General features: G+C 38.0%; 1 protein-coding gene across 1 annotated transcript in view; it reads left to right on the top strand.

The window, feature by feature from the left end:
- The window catches only part of LOC122528412, a 72,165-nt gene extending 63,614 nt beyond the window's left edge, over positions 1–8,551 (top strand). The window contains exon 5 of the mRNA XM_043653487.1: positions 8,492–8,551. Within this exon, the coding sequence (XP_043509422.1) occupies positions 8,492–8,551 (60 nt within the window). The remainder of the gene's footprint in view (positions 1–8,491) is intronic.
- Positions 8,552–16,137: the final 7,586 nt, after the last annotated feature.

Below are 16,137 nucleotides of genomic sequence, written 5' to 3'. Positions count from 1 at the left end.
TGGAGGCGATCTTTAATGGAGAGTTTAATTACGAGGTACGGATAGACGCGTTGCTTGACAAATAGCTTATCTTCGATATCAGTTACATTGTGTAATTCTTCAGTAGCTATTATTTTTTAACTGCGTCTTCTTCTGATAAACATCTCTGGTTAGCTATCAAATAAAATAAAACGTGGAGACGATCTTTAATGGAGAGTTTAATTTTTTTCACGGTTATTATTTTTAAGCCTGTCATTTTCGAACGACGATAAATTAAATGAAATGAAACGGAGAGGTGACTTTTAATGGAGGTTCAATATTTTTTTAATAGTCTGTCATTTTCTAACGATAATAAACATCTTCGGTTATTTATTAAATAAAATAAAACAGAGAGGTGATCTTCAATGGAGATCTAACTTTTTTAATAGTTGTTGCTTTTAAGCCTGTCATTTTCTAACGACGACAAATATGTATATCGACGATTATTTATTAAATGAAATAAAACAGCGGGGTCTGACTTTTAACGGAGGTATAATTTTTTTTAATTGTCCTTTCTGTCATTTTCCAACGATAGTAAACGTCTCTGACTATTTATTAAATAAAGCAAAACAGAGAGATGATGTTCTTTAATGACGGAGGTGTACATTTAATTAGTTGCATAAAGTTTAAGCGGGTTATGGAACATCGGAGGCAAGTTCGCGGCGATGTTTCGATAAAATATAACGGTTACCTGAACAACACGTTAATCGATTAATGTTGTTGGAGCTTCGGTGATGTGTCTTCAGGATGTTGATTGTACAACGTGAACTTTTGCAGTATGCAGTGTGCAAATTATATATATACACATACGTGTATAGTAGCATAACCGAATACGTAACAATGAAAAATTCAAATTCTCTCTTTACAACTATTTTTTAAAACTTGTTCCTTTCTTGCAATTCTATTGAACCTTGAACCTTGAAGGTTGGAAGACTTTTTGAATTTCTGTTGTTCGAACTCTGAACGTTCAAAGTCAGCATTATGAACGTCGAAAATTCCTTGTGCGCGTTCAGTTCAGTTTTGCTCAACGTTGTAATTCCGGTAATGTTTGTCAATTTCGTTTCCACTAAAGTCACAACTGCTGGTTGCACAACCGAGAAAGTATTTCTTCAATTTCAAATTGTTCGAATAACCCGATAGTTCCGCCGATTCCAATTAAATACATTAGCGCAACAGATACTACAACCGGCATATTTACGGCTAATTATGCCCGCCCCTTGCTCACTTTTTCGTTTCATTGGCCACCGATGAATTCGATATTGCGCATTGTTTATTGTTTGTAATTAATTATTGTTAATTAGGGAGAGTGGATGCGTATAATGACGGACGTAATGGGGGAACTGTTCATTGGTAATTAATATTTCGTTTTTGGCCAGGCGATATCGGTACGCCGATGATGGATGCGTCGAGGATATTGATATTCGATGAATGGCCCGATGGTTTTATTAATAATTTTTTAGAGTAATTAGCCGAGCTGTCTCGTACTAGTTCATTTGCACGATTATTGCCGTTCTCGGTGTACAAGTTACTGTATTTTTCCGTTTATACTTGTCGATTGTAAACGGGTATTTTATATTTCGCTCGTCAATGTATAAATTAATATACAATATGAAGATTAGATGTGATTAACCTTTCAGTCATATATTAAATAATTCAAAAAATACGAGAAAATTACAGGCTATATGTTTGTCAGAGCATAGTGTCCTCACTGTGTTAATATAAATATAAAATAAATAATATTTAAAATCTAAAATACATAATTAATAGATTCTTAAATATTACTATAAAAAATATTTCAAACAGTTCACTCGTCAATGTATAAATTAATATACGATATTGAAGATTAGACGTGATTAACCTTTCAGTCATATATTAAATAATTCAAAAAATGCGAGAAAAATACAGGCTATATGTTTGTCAGAGCATACTGTCCTCAGTGTGTTAATATAAATATAAAATAAATAATATTTAAAATCTAAAATATGTAATTAATAGATTCTTAAAAAAATATACAATAATGTTTAAGAATATTTTAACAATGTGAATTAAAGAAGTGCGGTCCCTGGGAGTAGATTAGGCGCGCCGAGTGCAGTACGCAACGTTTTTAAGTTCGGGACACCCTGTATATTTTGAGACCTTTGGATATTCAATATCTGGGAAATATTCTATGAAAATTATGTTCTCCAGCTCCGGCGCTACTCCTCCTGCCGGCGATATTTCGAGAAGAATGAGATCGAATAATCGGAACAGTAATAAAAATTCGCACGGCAGCGAGTCGCGCGTTTCCGATGCGATCGAGCGCGGAATGAGTGTGTAAATAAGCCGACTCTGAGATATTCATGTGTTGCTCACGGTGTATCCGGTTCAAACGCGGAAGCCTCCTCGTCCGCGTTCTAAATCTCGCCGACGATAAGTATGTTTATGCGCCGGTACTCCTCCCCTCGATATGAACGCGGAACGAGTCGATTTCTCGAGGGTGGAATATTTTTTTCAACGCTCGTCCAGCCGAACGTAGAAAACTCTCGCAGCTACTCCGATGTTCGTTGATTTCAATTTGCAAAATTGCAATGGCTTTGACAAGGGGCGAACATCATTCCCCAAAGGTTTCGTCTATTATGTAATTTTGCGGAATTACGAATCTCGCGTGAGTTATTTGAATTAATGTGACAAATGATAGTTCTACGATTTTTACCTTGAACTATATTGGCGAAACACATTCACATTGATGATGGACATTAAACTGAAGGTAACAGCGTGTAAGTCAGGTGTGCACCGTCTTTTCGTTTTTAATATTGAATTTTCATTTCACGGAAGGCACGTAGAGTCTGACGTTTAACGTATTAAATTTAATATTTGACCGTCCAACCAAACGTCTACGTCTGCGGATTTTTATGCAAATTTCCCCTTCACGTGGCTGCAGTTGAGGAAGTGGGGATTCGTTTTACGCGCACTCTGCGTACTTTTGCGTCATTCACGTAAAATCAAACCAGCTACCCGCGTAAAAAAAGAATCCGAGCTACTCTTGAAACAATAACAAAATTCCACCGCTTCGACGTCCCTTCTATACGAGCGAAAATCCCTCGGAAAATCCCTCGCGCGGACCGTGTCTCTAATAAAAACACGAGAGAGAGAAAAAAAAAAAAAGAAAACCCCCTTCCCGAAAACCGAGCTCCTGTTTCTCTCGAAACTCGATTCTCAGACAAAGCCTTCCCCCCCGTTTCGATATCCCGCGCGGAATTTCGTCGGAACCGAACTCGTTCTACCGAGAATACAGGCGACATCTTCTTTCCGCGGTAGAGAAAGGCGGAGGAAACGAGAGGAAGCTCTCTCTAAGGGTTTCCGCCTCTTTTCTCCGCTGTCACATTAGCCTCGACAGTCCAGGCTCGCCTGTCACCACGGACGTGGCTCACGAAAATCCCTCTGTGCTCTCTTTTTTTTTACCCTTCCTCCCCCTTCCGTTCCCGCGTGTTTATACTCGTCTTCCTTGGGAAAGACGTTCCGAGCGAAGATTTGAAAAATGGAAAAGAGTCGATGGAATTAAAATACAAATGGAAGCTGGAGTTTAACCCAGTATTGAATTGGTATCGGTGTCGTTGGACATCGGAGGCTGTAACAGTTTGATTCTATATCAAATTCTGAATCATTTGCTATCTAAATTACACACGTGTAAGTTTGGCTAGTTTAGAAGACAAATGACACGTCGCAGGTTTCTTACTGACCGACTGCCACTTCGGTTTAAAAATTACCGCCAAAAATTAACGTGAAAATATGTCGTTAGACGCGCGTACGTGCACGCTGTTGGATTTCCTTCATCTCCAGCCGTTTCGATTATCAAGCGCAGCGTGATATTACAGCAACCGTGCGTGATAAACACGTAAAGGGAAATTGATGCAACAATTCGCTAGTGTGAGATTCCCGGTTAAGGGAAGGACTTGGAGGCGAAGCCCTCGAGCGAGACACGCATGGCGCGCGAGAAAAGACGTACAAAGGGATTTTCAACCGGCAGGATAATGTGACAGGCGAGGAACAGGCGAAAGCCCTTAGAGCCGCGTTTCTCTCGCCATCTTGCGCGAAATGCGACCGTTTACTTTCTATAAACCGACGGAACACTGTCGTTCCATTACCGCCTCATTCTTTTTTTTTTTTTTTTTCTTTCTTTTCTCTTTTTCGTCTGTGTTTCTTCGATTTTCTACTCGCCGACATTTCCCCGTGAAAACGAACCTTTATTTAGTCGGACGAGTCACTCTGCTAATTTCGAGCGTGTTGTTGGAATTTATTATCGTTGTTACATCGTTCGTTGTTGCGCAATTTGAATTAACACGTTCGCGATCGATAACGTAGACCCACGTCGTTTCGAATCCTTTGGCTGAGTGTCGGTAATGCAGTTGTACGTCATTTTAAATTTATTAACCGAATACCGCCAACCGCGGTTCTCCACGTCATTTCAAAATGGCGCCAGCCTGCCAGTCGCGGGAGTGAACGCAATTTTCGTTTGTTTAACAAATGTGTGAACGTTTGATAAATAAGTGAACAATAGTGTTGCTATTGCTGAATACAGTTAATGTGGTAGTGAAGATTGCAAAGCTCGGACGTAATAACACTTGTACGGTAAGAAATTGATCATTCGTCTGATTTGAAGTTGTCAGTAACATTCGTTTCAAATTCAGGTTAGGTTGCATATTTCCTTTGCGCGTTAATCATTTTGAAAGAGAATGGAACGGAATGAAAATGAAAGAAGGAGGTGATTTTGTGGATAATAGTTGCGTTTTCTGATTAAGAATTGGAATTATCCAATAATGACGAATTCAAACGAAAAGGGAAGTGACGTGTTCGTGCACCGGCACAGAGTTCTCTACTCGTTCGGGAATTTTCCACGTAGGAAGAAATCAGATTTCGCGAATGTTAATGTTTCACCCTCGGCTCGATTTTGTATGTTGCCCGTTTTACATCGCGATTCCCTCGCCGTGGGAATAATGGGCCGGGGCGAAGTTTCGCGGCGGGTGAGATTCAATTTTGCGATTAATGGACGCTCGCCTGAAGCGCGAAGTTTCAAAAAAAAAAAAAAAGCTTTTCTTCCGAAAAGGTCGGGCTTTGCTTTCCATTAAGGGTCAGTTGAATGCGGCTGTTCTTGTCTCATTTTTCTTTTTTTTTTTTTTTTTTTTTTTTTTTTTTTCTCTTTTCTCCCCTCGGCGGAAGATAAATGTCGTGCCTTAGAGTTCTGTTTAACCCTGATTGCGGACCGTAACGAGTGACCGATTCGTGTACAATAATTCGTCGCTTCCTTTTTGACCTCGTCGGTATAATATCGCTGGATAGAAATTATTGAGGAGTAATAATTATTTGTTTTGTTCCTGGGTTGTACTTAAATATACTTGAAACTGAGAAAATATTACAATTTTGGGACAAAAAATTCTCGACGTGCGTGGCACGAAGAGGTTAATATACTTGATATCGTTCTGTGTTTTATATCCTTCGCACCGGGGATTAAATTAATAAAATTCGGCTAAATTCGAAAATTCAAGAATTCGATGATACTATATGATACATTGAAAGATTATTGAGACTTTCCTTCGTCCAGTGTGACATCTTTTTTTGCATCGAAAATCTTTTTCGCCCGAACGAAAAGGTATTAATTGCCATCACGTACGCCAGCGAAGAGTGAGTTAAAGGTCGAGAGTTCCATCTTCTTGGGAGAGCAATTGCTCAGAGATGGAATTGGCTATCGCGTGAGCAAGGCGTAGGTAAGGAAAGAGAAAGAAAAGAAAACGACACGATGTTGCATCGAAGGCTTTTGCCTTCGAGGCCAAGAGAGTCAGTGCTGGCAATTTCTCGGCACTAAAAGGTTATACGGGCCGGCTCGCAAGCTGACACACACACGCAACTCCTCCGTGAGCCTTTGATTTGAATTATTTTTATCTTTGCCTCCGACGCCCGCCTCCGCGATATGCACTTGCCCCCTTCCTCTTTTATTGCTCGCCTCCTCTCGCCCTTTTATTATTCTTTCCACTTTTCCTAGTGGGCTGAGCGAAATGCCTTCAGTCGCCTAGAATCGCTCTCTGCTCAATGGATCTCTGTTATGGACCTTTTCTTATCCTCACACACGCACTGTGTGTTTCTTTTCCTCTGTTTCCAGTAATTCCAGTATTGTCATTCAACTTTTGGGCAGGTGTGACGACGTAATTCTATCCTCACAGTTTCTGGACCTTGGTCAAATTTGTCTCCAGAAATTCCTATTGTATAGTCAGTATTAGTTACTACTTAATTCTAGTCTCACAGTTTCTAGAGTTTCTTGGTCAAATTTGTCTCCAGAAATTCCTATTAGTACTTTTATGCAATAGTATAGTCACTATTAGTTATCACTTCTGAATAGTTACTACTTAATTCTAGTCTCACAGTTTCTAGGCCTTGGTCAAATTTATCTCCAGAAATTTCTATTAATACTTTTACGCAATAATACAGTCACTATTAGTTACTACTTAATTCTAGTCTCACAGTTTCTAAACCTTGGTGAAACTTGTCTCCAGAAATTCCTATTAGTACTTAGCAATAGTATAGTCATTATTAATTACTACTTAATTCTAGTCTCGCAGTTTTTAGATCTTGGTCAAATTTGTCTCCAGAAATTCCTATTAGTACTTTTACGCAATAGTATAGTCACTATTAGTTACTACTTAATTCTAGTCTCACAGTTTCTGGACTTTGGTCAAATTTGTCTTCAGAAATTCCTATTAGTACTTTTATGCAATAGTATAGTCACTATTAGTTCTCACTTCTCAATAGTTACTACTTAATTCTAGTCTCACAGTTTCTGGACTTTGTCAAATTTGTCTCCAGAAATTCCTATTAGTACTTTTGCGCAATAGTATAGTCGCTATTAGTTACTACTTAATTCTAGTCTCACAGTTTCTAGACCTTGGTCAAATTTGTCTGTAGAAATTCCTATTAGTACTATTACGCAATAGTACAGTTACTATTACTTCTCACTTCTCAGTTACTATTAAGAGGATTCTGAAAATCGTCTTGTCGGGTGTAGTGTATTAAAAGTTTCAACGTTTGTCTTGTGTCACGAGGGCGCGATGTGGTTCAAAAGTTTCTTTCGAGATGAAATTTCACGTTGGAAAATTCTCTCTCGAGCGACCAGTGGATGAAAGTTTCGAAGCACGGGGGAATGACGAGGAATAGGAAGGAAACGTGGGTTTTAAAATAGAAGAGAACAGCGGTGGAATGGTAAAAAGGTAGCACGGAGCCATTAGGAGAAGAGAAAGAGGGAGAGAAGTGCAACGACCAAGCGGAGAGACGTTGGCCGTGGAGAAACGTTACGCTAAGCTGCGTGTCTCTCTGTGCATTCCTTCTGCTTCAAGGTTGAGGCCAACGCACACCTAAACAGCCATATCCTCGCGTAATTCGCGAAATTAACAAGTTCCTTTCAATTTACCTCTACGAATATTGAGCCAAAAGAAGATTTCCTCCTAGATTTTCTCTAGGAAATCAATTGTTTCGAATTTCAAACTGGAAAGCTCGAAACTTAATTCTCTATGACTTCGACTGACTCTGATTTCCGATAGAAATTCCGTCTGACTTGATATGCCAAAAATTCTAAAAAATAGTTCCTAGTCTAATTGAATTCTGTATAATACTAATTCTAGAGGGGAACCAACGAGGAAATTTATGCGAGCAATAATTTTTCTTTCTTTTTTCTAATTGAAACGGACAGGACACAACGTTGTTAGACAGTATCCGTCAAATATATCCACCGATCGTCACAATGTAGCCAATATTGACGAGTGGAATGCAGAATCGCGTGAATTGTAAAGCCGTGTTCACACAGCGGCAAAGTAACTGGCGTTCGTTCGTTCGTTTATTTGCAGAGAGACCTACGATCAAACGCGTAACACAAATGGTGTTCGTGTGTCCAGTCACCATGATCCACCGATTGTTGATCTTTCCGCGATGCATTAGGGGATATTGCGCTACTAAATTGCACGCGTTCGGTGTGAACAGACGCTTCAAAGAACACGGATCGTAACACGTCGTCTAGTTTGATCGTTTAATTCGTTACAAATACACGACCCGCGAAGACGCGGACTCGATCTTACGAGTTCTCTTTTGCAATTTTTTGTGCAAATTTTCTTTAGACTCTACACTCCTTGTTGATTCGTTTTAAATTAATTTTCTGGACTTAGTTTTTTCTAGACTAAGTTGAAAAGCAGAATCTCCGGGAAAATTGTTTCATGTTTCAGACATTGCAGAAAGCATTCACACACCTTTCACTTGCACGAAAATGCATAAAAGTCAGCAGTCTGATAATGACACTTCTAAATAATTAATCATCGCGACCATGTGGCTTACTTTGGATATTTTCTATAATTCTGAACGTTTGCGCGGAACAGTGAACAAATTTTTTTCGCTCGTAACACTGTCGATTCTTATTTAACAAATTGTGCTAAGTAGTATTTGACTTTTTCTGTTTTAGGTAAGCACCCGAAATTTTTATACCATACCGTCAAGTCTTTCAGTATTCTGCCATTGGTGAGTCAATTCAAAAATATGATAACTTTTTTTTATTAAAAAAAAAAAAAAAAAAGAAGAAGAAGAAGATTGGAGTTCGTAATAAATAGTAGTAGATGAGAATAAATAGCAAGAGTGGATGTTAATTGCCTGAAAATTAATTAAAATTGACTAGAGGCATCGTAGGACGCCTCATTAACCGGCATAAAATGCAAATGCAAATTTGATATGCAAACGATCTCGCTTTCGCTCGCCTACGTGTATCTATCTAGAGCTCACTTTGATTTTTATTTGTTCAACGTTTCTCATGTTGATAAAATCATCCCTCTCCTATTTTTGCGATAATTGAATTCCCTCGGCAAATTATTTCATACATTCAGTTGAACACTTTAAATTATTTTCGCACACGTGGACGCGAGGAAACGTAAGATCAATACTCGTCCCAATTGGTTTCGAAATATAATTAAAATCTGCTGTAACAAATCGATTTGCGTTTCATCGAAGATTTTTTTTTTTTTTATGGCGATTATGAAGCAATATTCGAAGCATCGTACAGAATTTATTCTCGAAATTGAACAAAATTTCACTGAAGTTCGAAGCACTTGAATCATTCAAAATTCAAGTGTTACTGGAATGTTTAATATTTCTCGTACTGATATTTCAATTCTATTCTCGAAGGACAGGAAAAGAAAAGGAAAAATGTGCGAAAAATCGTGAATTGTGTAATAGAGAAGTCGTTGCGAGACAAACTGCGCGAAAGTAGCAAATAAAAGTCGGTTGGGAACGAGAAGCGAGAACACTTTGTGCCTGAAAATTAGCTGGCTTTCACGAGTGTCGTTAAATTTCATCGAGCAATCTTTCGTAAATCCGACGGTGGACAATGCAACGTTTCGACAATCTCGTTTCGTTGGCCGAGGAAAAAAAACGTAAAAGTCGAACAGTGACGTAAAAGCCGGCAGTGAAAAAGAGGTTTCGTCCTCGAGACAAAAGGCTCTCGTTTCTCATACACAAAGAAGAAGAAGAAGAAGAAGAAGAAGAAGGAACGAGAACCTCGCTTTCGGACGTCTGCTCTGCGGTTTCTTTGTAATTCTTCTTCATCCTTCTTTAACTGTCCGAAACTACCACAGTGGTCAATTTAAAATGAGCAATTTATCAGATAAGAAAATATTTCTTTATAGACTTCGTCATTCAGAGAATTTATTTAATGAAGAATTCCCTCCCAGAAAGACTCGAATCATCCATTTCTGTTTCTTCTGGTTTTCTGGACACGATTCAAAAATTTCACTAGTTACACTCCCCTGCGTCATCGTGTTTTCTTTTGTTTTATTCTTTTACTTAATAGATTGTAGCCTGTTCGTAAATATTTGGAACTCGTCCAATTTCCACGGACATATTTCCCGAAGAAACCACGTTTAACCACGTGGCTTGGAATTCAACAGGTTGCAGTGGCTACTGGCAGCTAGAGTAAAAGAGGAACCTGTTCGTCCTTCTTTCATTTTCCTTCTTTCCTTCCTTCCTTTCTTCCTTCACTCCCATCGCAGTCGGTTTTCTTTTTTTTCTCTTTTTTTTCCTTTCTCTCCAATCCTGCCGTTTCTCGTTTCAATTAAATGTCCCGCGACACCCTGCCCCACGGTGCGTAATTCCTTTTTGTCTCGGCTGGCTCTTTCTTCCCTGCGAACCTATTGTATCCCACCGGGGGATTGATATAAATCGTTGCCACTCCCTCTTTAAGTCATCCCCGAGAACCGTTTTCTTTTCTGGTTAGTTGTTATTTGTCTTTCGCCGATCGAATCCCCTTGGAAATCGTTCGCCGTTCTTTGATTAATTCGGAACAAACGCCGGGACGAACTTTCCTTAACCCGAGCGATAATTCAACGCGAACGATTTCCCTCGTCGAGTTCTTCGTTTTACTTCAGCGACGTTTGGGAAACGAATTGAATCTACATTCCGGAGGAATTTAACATCGATCAGAAAGCGAGTGAAACGTGTTTGTGGCGGTGAAAACTTGAAAATTTCGGTGTTAAGTGTCCTTGAATAGATTGGAAATCGCACGAGGCCGTTTGTCTTGGGAGTCGCTTGAATATTTGAACTAAAATTCTCTCTGATATTGAAAGGATACTTAAGCTTGGGAAATTTTTGGTTGCTTTAGAATTACACGCTTTCGAGTCGACTTAATTTTAGCACGTTGGCGAAGATTGCCTGGCGGTTGGAGAGAAAGAAACGAGAAGCTGAGACGATGCTCCGGGCAAAGTAGTAGCAAACCGTAATGGTCAGAACGCGCACGCCGAAAGCGGTGACTTTCATCACTTGCGGCCTCAAACTGGCCTTTAGGACCGAGTCTAATTTTATTCGCCGCTAGAGCAAGAAGAAACTCTTTCAGCGACCAATTTTATTGAAAATTATTTGGATCAATGTACTTCGCAATTTTGCACACAGTCAAGAGCATAACTGTGCCGATGGCAAAGGGAAACTGTTGACATTTTAAACTGTTGCAGCTTGGCAAACGATTCGCTTGGTCTCGTTTTAAAGCGTGAAGCTTCCGCTTTGACGATCGTGACTTTGTTTCTCCCGAAAATGATTTTACATCGCGTGGCGAGTGGAAAAGTGCAAGGAGGATGTACTTTGTCTTTCCCCTGAGAACTGGAAAAATTCAAACGCATGTGAAAATCATCTTTAGACTAGATCTGTCGTCATTCTGAAGACTGAAGTCTCTCCTTTGCAACGATTTCTTAAAATTTGTCTCGAAACATCTTTTCTTATTATTAGTGTTAGGGTGCGGTGCAAGAGATTCAAGAAATTTTAGCATTTCGTCATCTGATCCTAATGTTCAAAGTTCAATAAAACTGAAAGATAAAATGAAATAAATTTTTACAGTGAAGTTTACGGGAATTTTTTGACAATTTCGAAATTTCGAATTTTTACAACTCTCTCGAAGAAAGAGACCACGATGTAAAATCATCTTTAAAAAAAAAAGTGCAACGTTACAGTACAATCTTTACGCTTCAAAACGAGTAGATAATTATATAATTGTTTTTTCCTCGCAAAATTGTGCCAATTTTTGCTCTCGTATGCTCGTCTCGCGGTAAATGAAAATTAAAAATTTCTCGCTTGGAGGATCATAACAAGCCTTATCGCTAGTTCACGAGAGAGACAAAAAGTAGTAAAATCTACTGGCGGATGTGAATTTTTCCGGGGTGTCGTTCAATGTTGGGAGCCATGTTCCCACCACCTCGGCTCACAATACCGGGAGGCATTAGCGAAAAATTGAAACCGGCGTCCAACGACGCGACACCGATGGAATCTCCCGAGGACGACTCATGCAAATTTGATCGCGTAACCATTTCTCCGCGGCTGAAACAAATGTCGCCCTGTTACACGTTCCCGCTGCTCTACGTGACCGGTTTATCGCCGCGCTTTTCCGCTTGATCGTCCGCTCACGTGTGCTCCACCGTGCTTCAAACGCGATGCACGGAATTTATCTTTACCATTTTCTATCTATAGAAGATGGTTAGTTGACTGTTTCGATCGCTTTTGTTAATTTATCGGCGGATATTTGTATATTTGTGTATTTTTTTCTTTTTTTTTTTTCTCCTCTTCAATTCGATTTATTCGATATATTTAATGCGCTATTCATATTTGGAAAATTAGATCAGGTATTTAGTCGGTGAATATTTATGCATTTTTTCCATTCAATTTATTCATTTATTTGACGATTATTACTTGCAATCTGTTCGTATTTGAAAAACTGAATAAATGTATTTGTAAATGTAGTTGGAAAATGCTGAAAATGAAGCAAAAGTTGCATGATGTTGAACTCGACGAGTATAATTGAGGACACCAGGAACCGTGTATATTTGAATATTTTACATATTTTAGTGGAAAATTTAATTTTTTTTTAAGTTGCAACTTCTACGAACGATAAAGAGCCAATTGCCAAATAAATTCGATTAAATTTAAGGAGAGTAGTGTTAGAGTGAGCATTCGACCGGATGAAGGAACGTCCAAGTCCGAGGGAATAATTGCAGCGAGATCGAAGGTCGTTGCTGCAATTTAAAGGGATTTATGGTGCCCCTGGTGCCCCTAACTCTCTCCTTCTTTCTTTCTCTCTCTCTCTCTCTCTCTCTCTCTCTCGCTTGAAATTTTCCTAGCCACTAGGAAAACTTGCCTGTCATGCTCGATCGTGCCTCACGGTTTCCTAGACAGGTTTGGTACGTCGACTCCTCGGAGAATTGGCAGAATTTCGTTCAGTAAATCACGATGCCGGCTCGCTTTTTGATGTTCCACCCTCCTTCGAAGATCGATGGAGCCACGAATTTGCAAACTATTTTTGGATAGACATCGAGACATGCTTGAATTTATCGCGGAATTCTTCGCGAGAAATTAGATCGGAGGAAATTCGAATGGAATGGTATAGTACATCTATACTGGTAGTAAATTATAAATATATTACTAATAATCAGTAGAGTACTAGTAGTAAATTATATAAATATATAATATATTACTAGTAAATAGTAAAATACTAATAGTAAATTATAAATTATAATATTTATACTAGGCAGTATACTAGCTTATACTAGTATAACATCTATACTAGTAGTAAATTCTAAATATATAATAAAAATACTAATGGTACAATAGTAAAGTGCTAGTAGTAAATTATAAATATTTATACCAGGTAGTGTAATACTACTTTATACTAGTATGATATCTATACTAGTAGTAAATTATAAAGTATGAATAGTAAAATACTAGTAGTAAATTCTAAATATATAATAAAAATACTAGTAGTAAAATAGTAAAATGCTAGTAGTAAATTATAAGTATATATTTATACTAGGTAGTGTAATACGAATTTATACTAGTATAATATCTATACTGGTAGTAAATTATAAATATATAACATATTAGTAAATAGTAAAACATATAACATACTAGTAAATAGTAAAATACTAGTCGTAAATTATAAATATATAATATATTAGGTAATGTAACACTACTTTATACTAGTATAGTATCTATACTAGTAGTAAATTATAAACTATAAATAGTAAAAATACTGGTAGTAAATTCTAACTATATAATTAAAATACTAGTCGTAAAATAGTAAAATGCTAGTAGTAAATAGTAGTGATATTATTATTTTTGGATAGACATCGTGAACATTTGGATAGACAGTAGTGATACTACTATTTACTACTAGTGTTGTTTCACTATTACTACGTAGATTACAAAAACGATTAAGAAGTAATTGGTTGCCATCCAACTCTGAAGTTTCGCCCCGGATCCAAGATAATCATGGCCGCCGTGTCTTCCATTGCTCTGTTGTTTTCAAAATTGTATCGCTCAGTTCTAAAAAAAAGGAGGGCCGGTATCTTAAATGAAAATCGACAAGATTGACGAATAACCGCGGCATGCAATTGACACGGGAATCGATGGGCGAGGCTTAAACGTCCGGGAATCGATGTCCCAAGTTTAGCAATCGATCGTGAAGTAGCCCCTCGAGTATCACGCGGAGAAGCCGGATAGCTTGTGCTCTCTCTCTCTCTTTTTCTTTCTCTCTCTCTCGAGTGCCTCGAGCTGGGTGAGCCGTTTTCTTTAAAACCGGAAGCCACGGTTCGTTAGAGCGACATTTATCCCGAGAGTAAGGACGCTTCGATTTTTCCTTTCTCTCCGTTTCATGGGAATTCTTTTTTTGTTTTTTTTTCTTTCTTTTCTCTCCTGAGTAGTTTCCGAAGACTGTGAAAATAGATCTCAGGGATTTTCATTCGCGAGCGAAGAAATTGCGGGGCGTCTCCCTCGTCGTAGTTAGACTGCGGATTTTTACGATGGTGAAAAGAGAAAAAAGGAGAAAAAATAATCGCACGAGACGTATTTAAAATAAAGTATGGTAATATGCGTGAAACGTGCGACGAAATATTAGGAAACATCTCATCGTCATCGTTTGAAAATAAATATATTTCAAGCGAAAGCCGAAATATTTTTAGCACTCTTTGAAATAATATTTCACCCTTTTTAGTCTGCGGATTTTTCGCACGTAAAAAAATTGCGTAATATATCTGTAAAAATTGTTTTCTTACTTTTATTAAAGCAATAGGTGTACATATAGTAAAACTAGCATAGTGCTGTATGTTTTATGCTATAATTAGTATGTATGTATATAGTAAAAATAGTATGCATATATATGTATATAGTAAATAGTAGTAATATACTAGTAATAGTACTAATTACTAGTAAATGATACTAATATACTAGTAATAATACTAATTACTAGTAAATTATTCTAGTATATAGTAATAGTACTAATTACTAATAAATAATACTAATATACTAGTAATAGTACTAATTACTAGTAAATTATTCTAGTATACTAGTAATGGTACTAATTACTAGTAATTTATTCGAGTATACTAGTAATAGTGCTAATTACTAGTAAATAATACTAATATACTAGTAATAGTACTAGATACTAGTAAATAATTGTAGAATACTAGTATTAGTACTAATTATCAATAAACTAGTACTAATTACTAGTAATAGCAAAATAGTATACACATACATAATAAAAAATAATATAGGACTAAATTAGTATAAGACATACAGCGAAATATTACGAAAGATGGTCGTCACTGTTTGAAACGAACAAAATACGTTTCAAGGGAGAGCCGAGATATTTTCAGCATTCTTCACTGAATAATGACATTTCAACCCAGCGCCAGCCCTTCGAAACAATGTAACTTTATTCCGAGAAGTTTCTTCGTACGTTTGTCAGACACTCACCGGTTCTCCTCCTCCACCCTTATTTTTTCCACCCTCGTGAACGAAGAAAAACACACACACACGTGCGCAATCGAAACTTGTGCGAACAATCATTCCAGGGGATTAGCTCGCCGATTATCCAGTCGCAGCCTCGAGCAAACTTGAATTCACACCCGAGCTTTTCCCCCGTTTCATCCAGCCGTCGTACGCGAGCACGAAGTTGGCTGGAAAAGGGAGCCGAGTCAAGCGTCACGGTAAAACGTAACGCGTTCGGGAGCAAGCTGCTACTGCCGGTGCAAACAGTTTCTTCGCTTCTTCCGCGGGAGAATTCACCGCATTATCATGAGCAAATTTGACTATCCGCGTGGCTCTAAGCCGTCGTTCGCTTCGAAACCGCTTCGGGATTGACTATGCATCAGCCGAATTTCTCGCGCGCGTGCGTGTGTTCACTCACGCCTGTTTCTTTTTTTTTTTTTTCTTTTTTTTTTCAGTTGGACTCGCTCTGTGAGTTCCTTCCATTTTTTTTTTTTTTTTTACGAAACAGTTTCAAGTGAAAGAGACACGAGAGAGCATATTGCATGAAATTTCACGAACAACAAGAAACAATATTCAACTGTAAATTATGAATTTAATATCGAGTTAACCACTTGCGCTGGGCAACTGATTTGCGGACCGTAACGAGCGACCGAACCGTACACAATAATTCGTCGCTTTCTTTTCTTTTTGAACTCGTCGGCGATGATACCTCTGGATAGAAATGATTGAGAAGTAATAAATTCATTATCCGTTTTGCCTAGGTTATACTTAAATATACATAAAACTGAGAAAATATTGTAATTTTGGGACAAGAAATTG

Source organism: Frieseomelitta varia, unplaced genomic scaffold, assembly GCF_011392965.1.
Source record: "Frieseomelitta varia isolate USP_RPSP 00005682 unplaced genomic scaffold, Fvar_1.2 scaffold_250, whole genome shotgun sequence".
Taxonomy (NCBI): Eukaryota; Metazoa; Arthropoda; class Insecta; order Hymenoptera; family Apidae; genus Frieseomelitta; species Frieseomelitta varia.
This window is presented reverse-complemented; position numbering and strand designations above follow the sequence as displayed.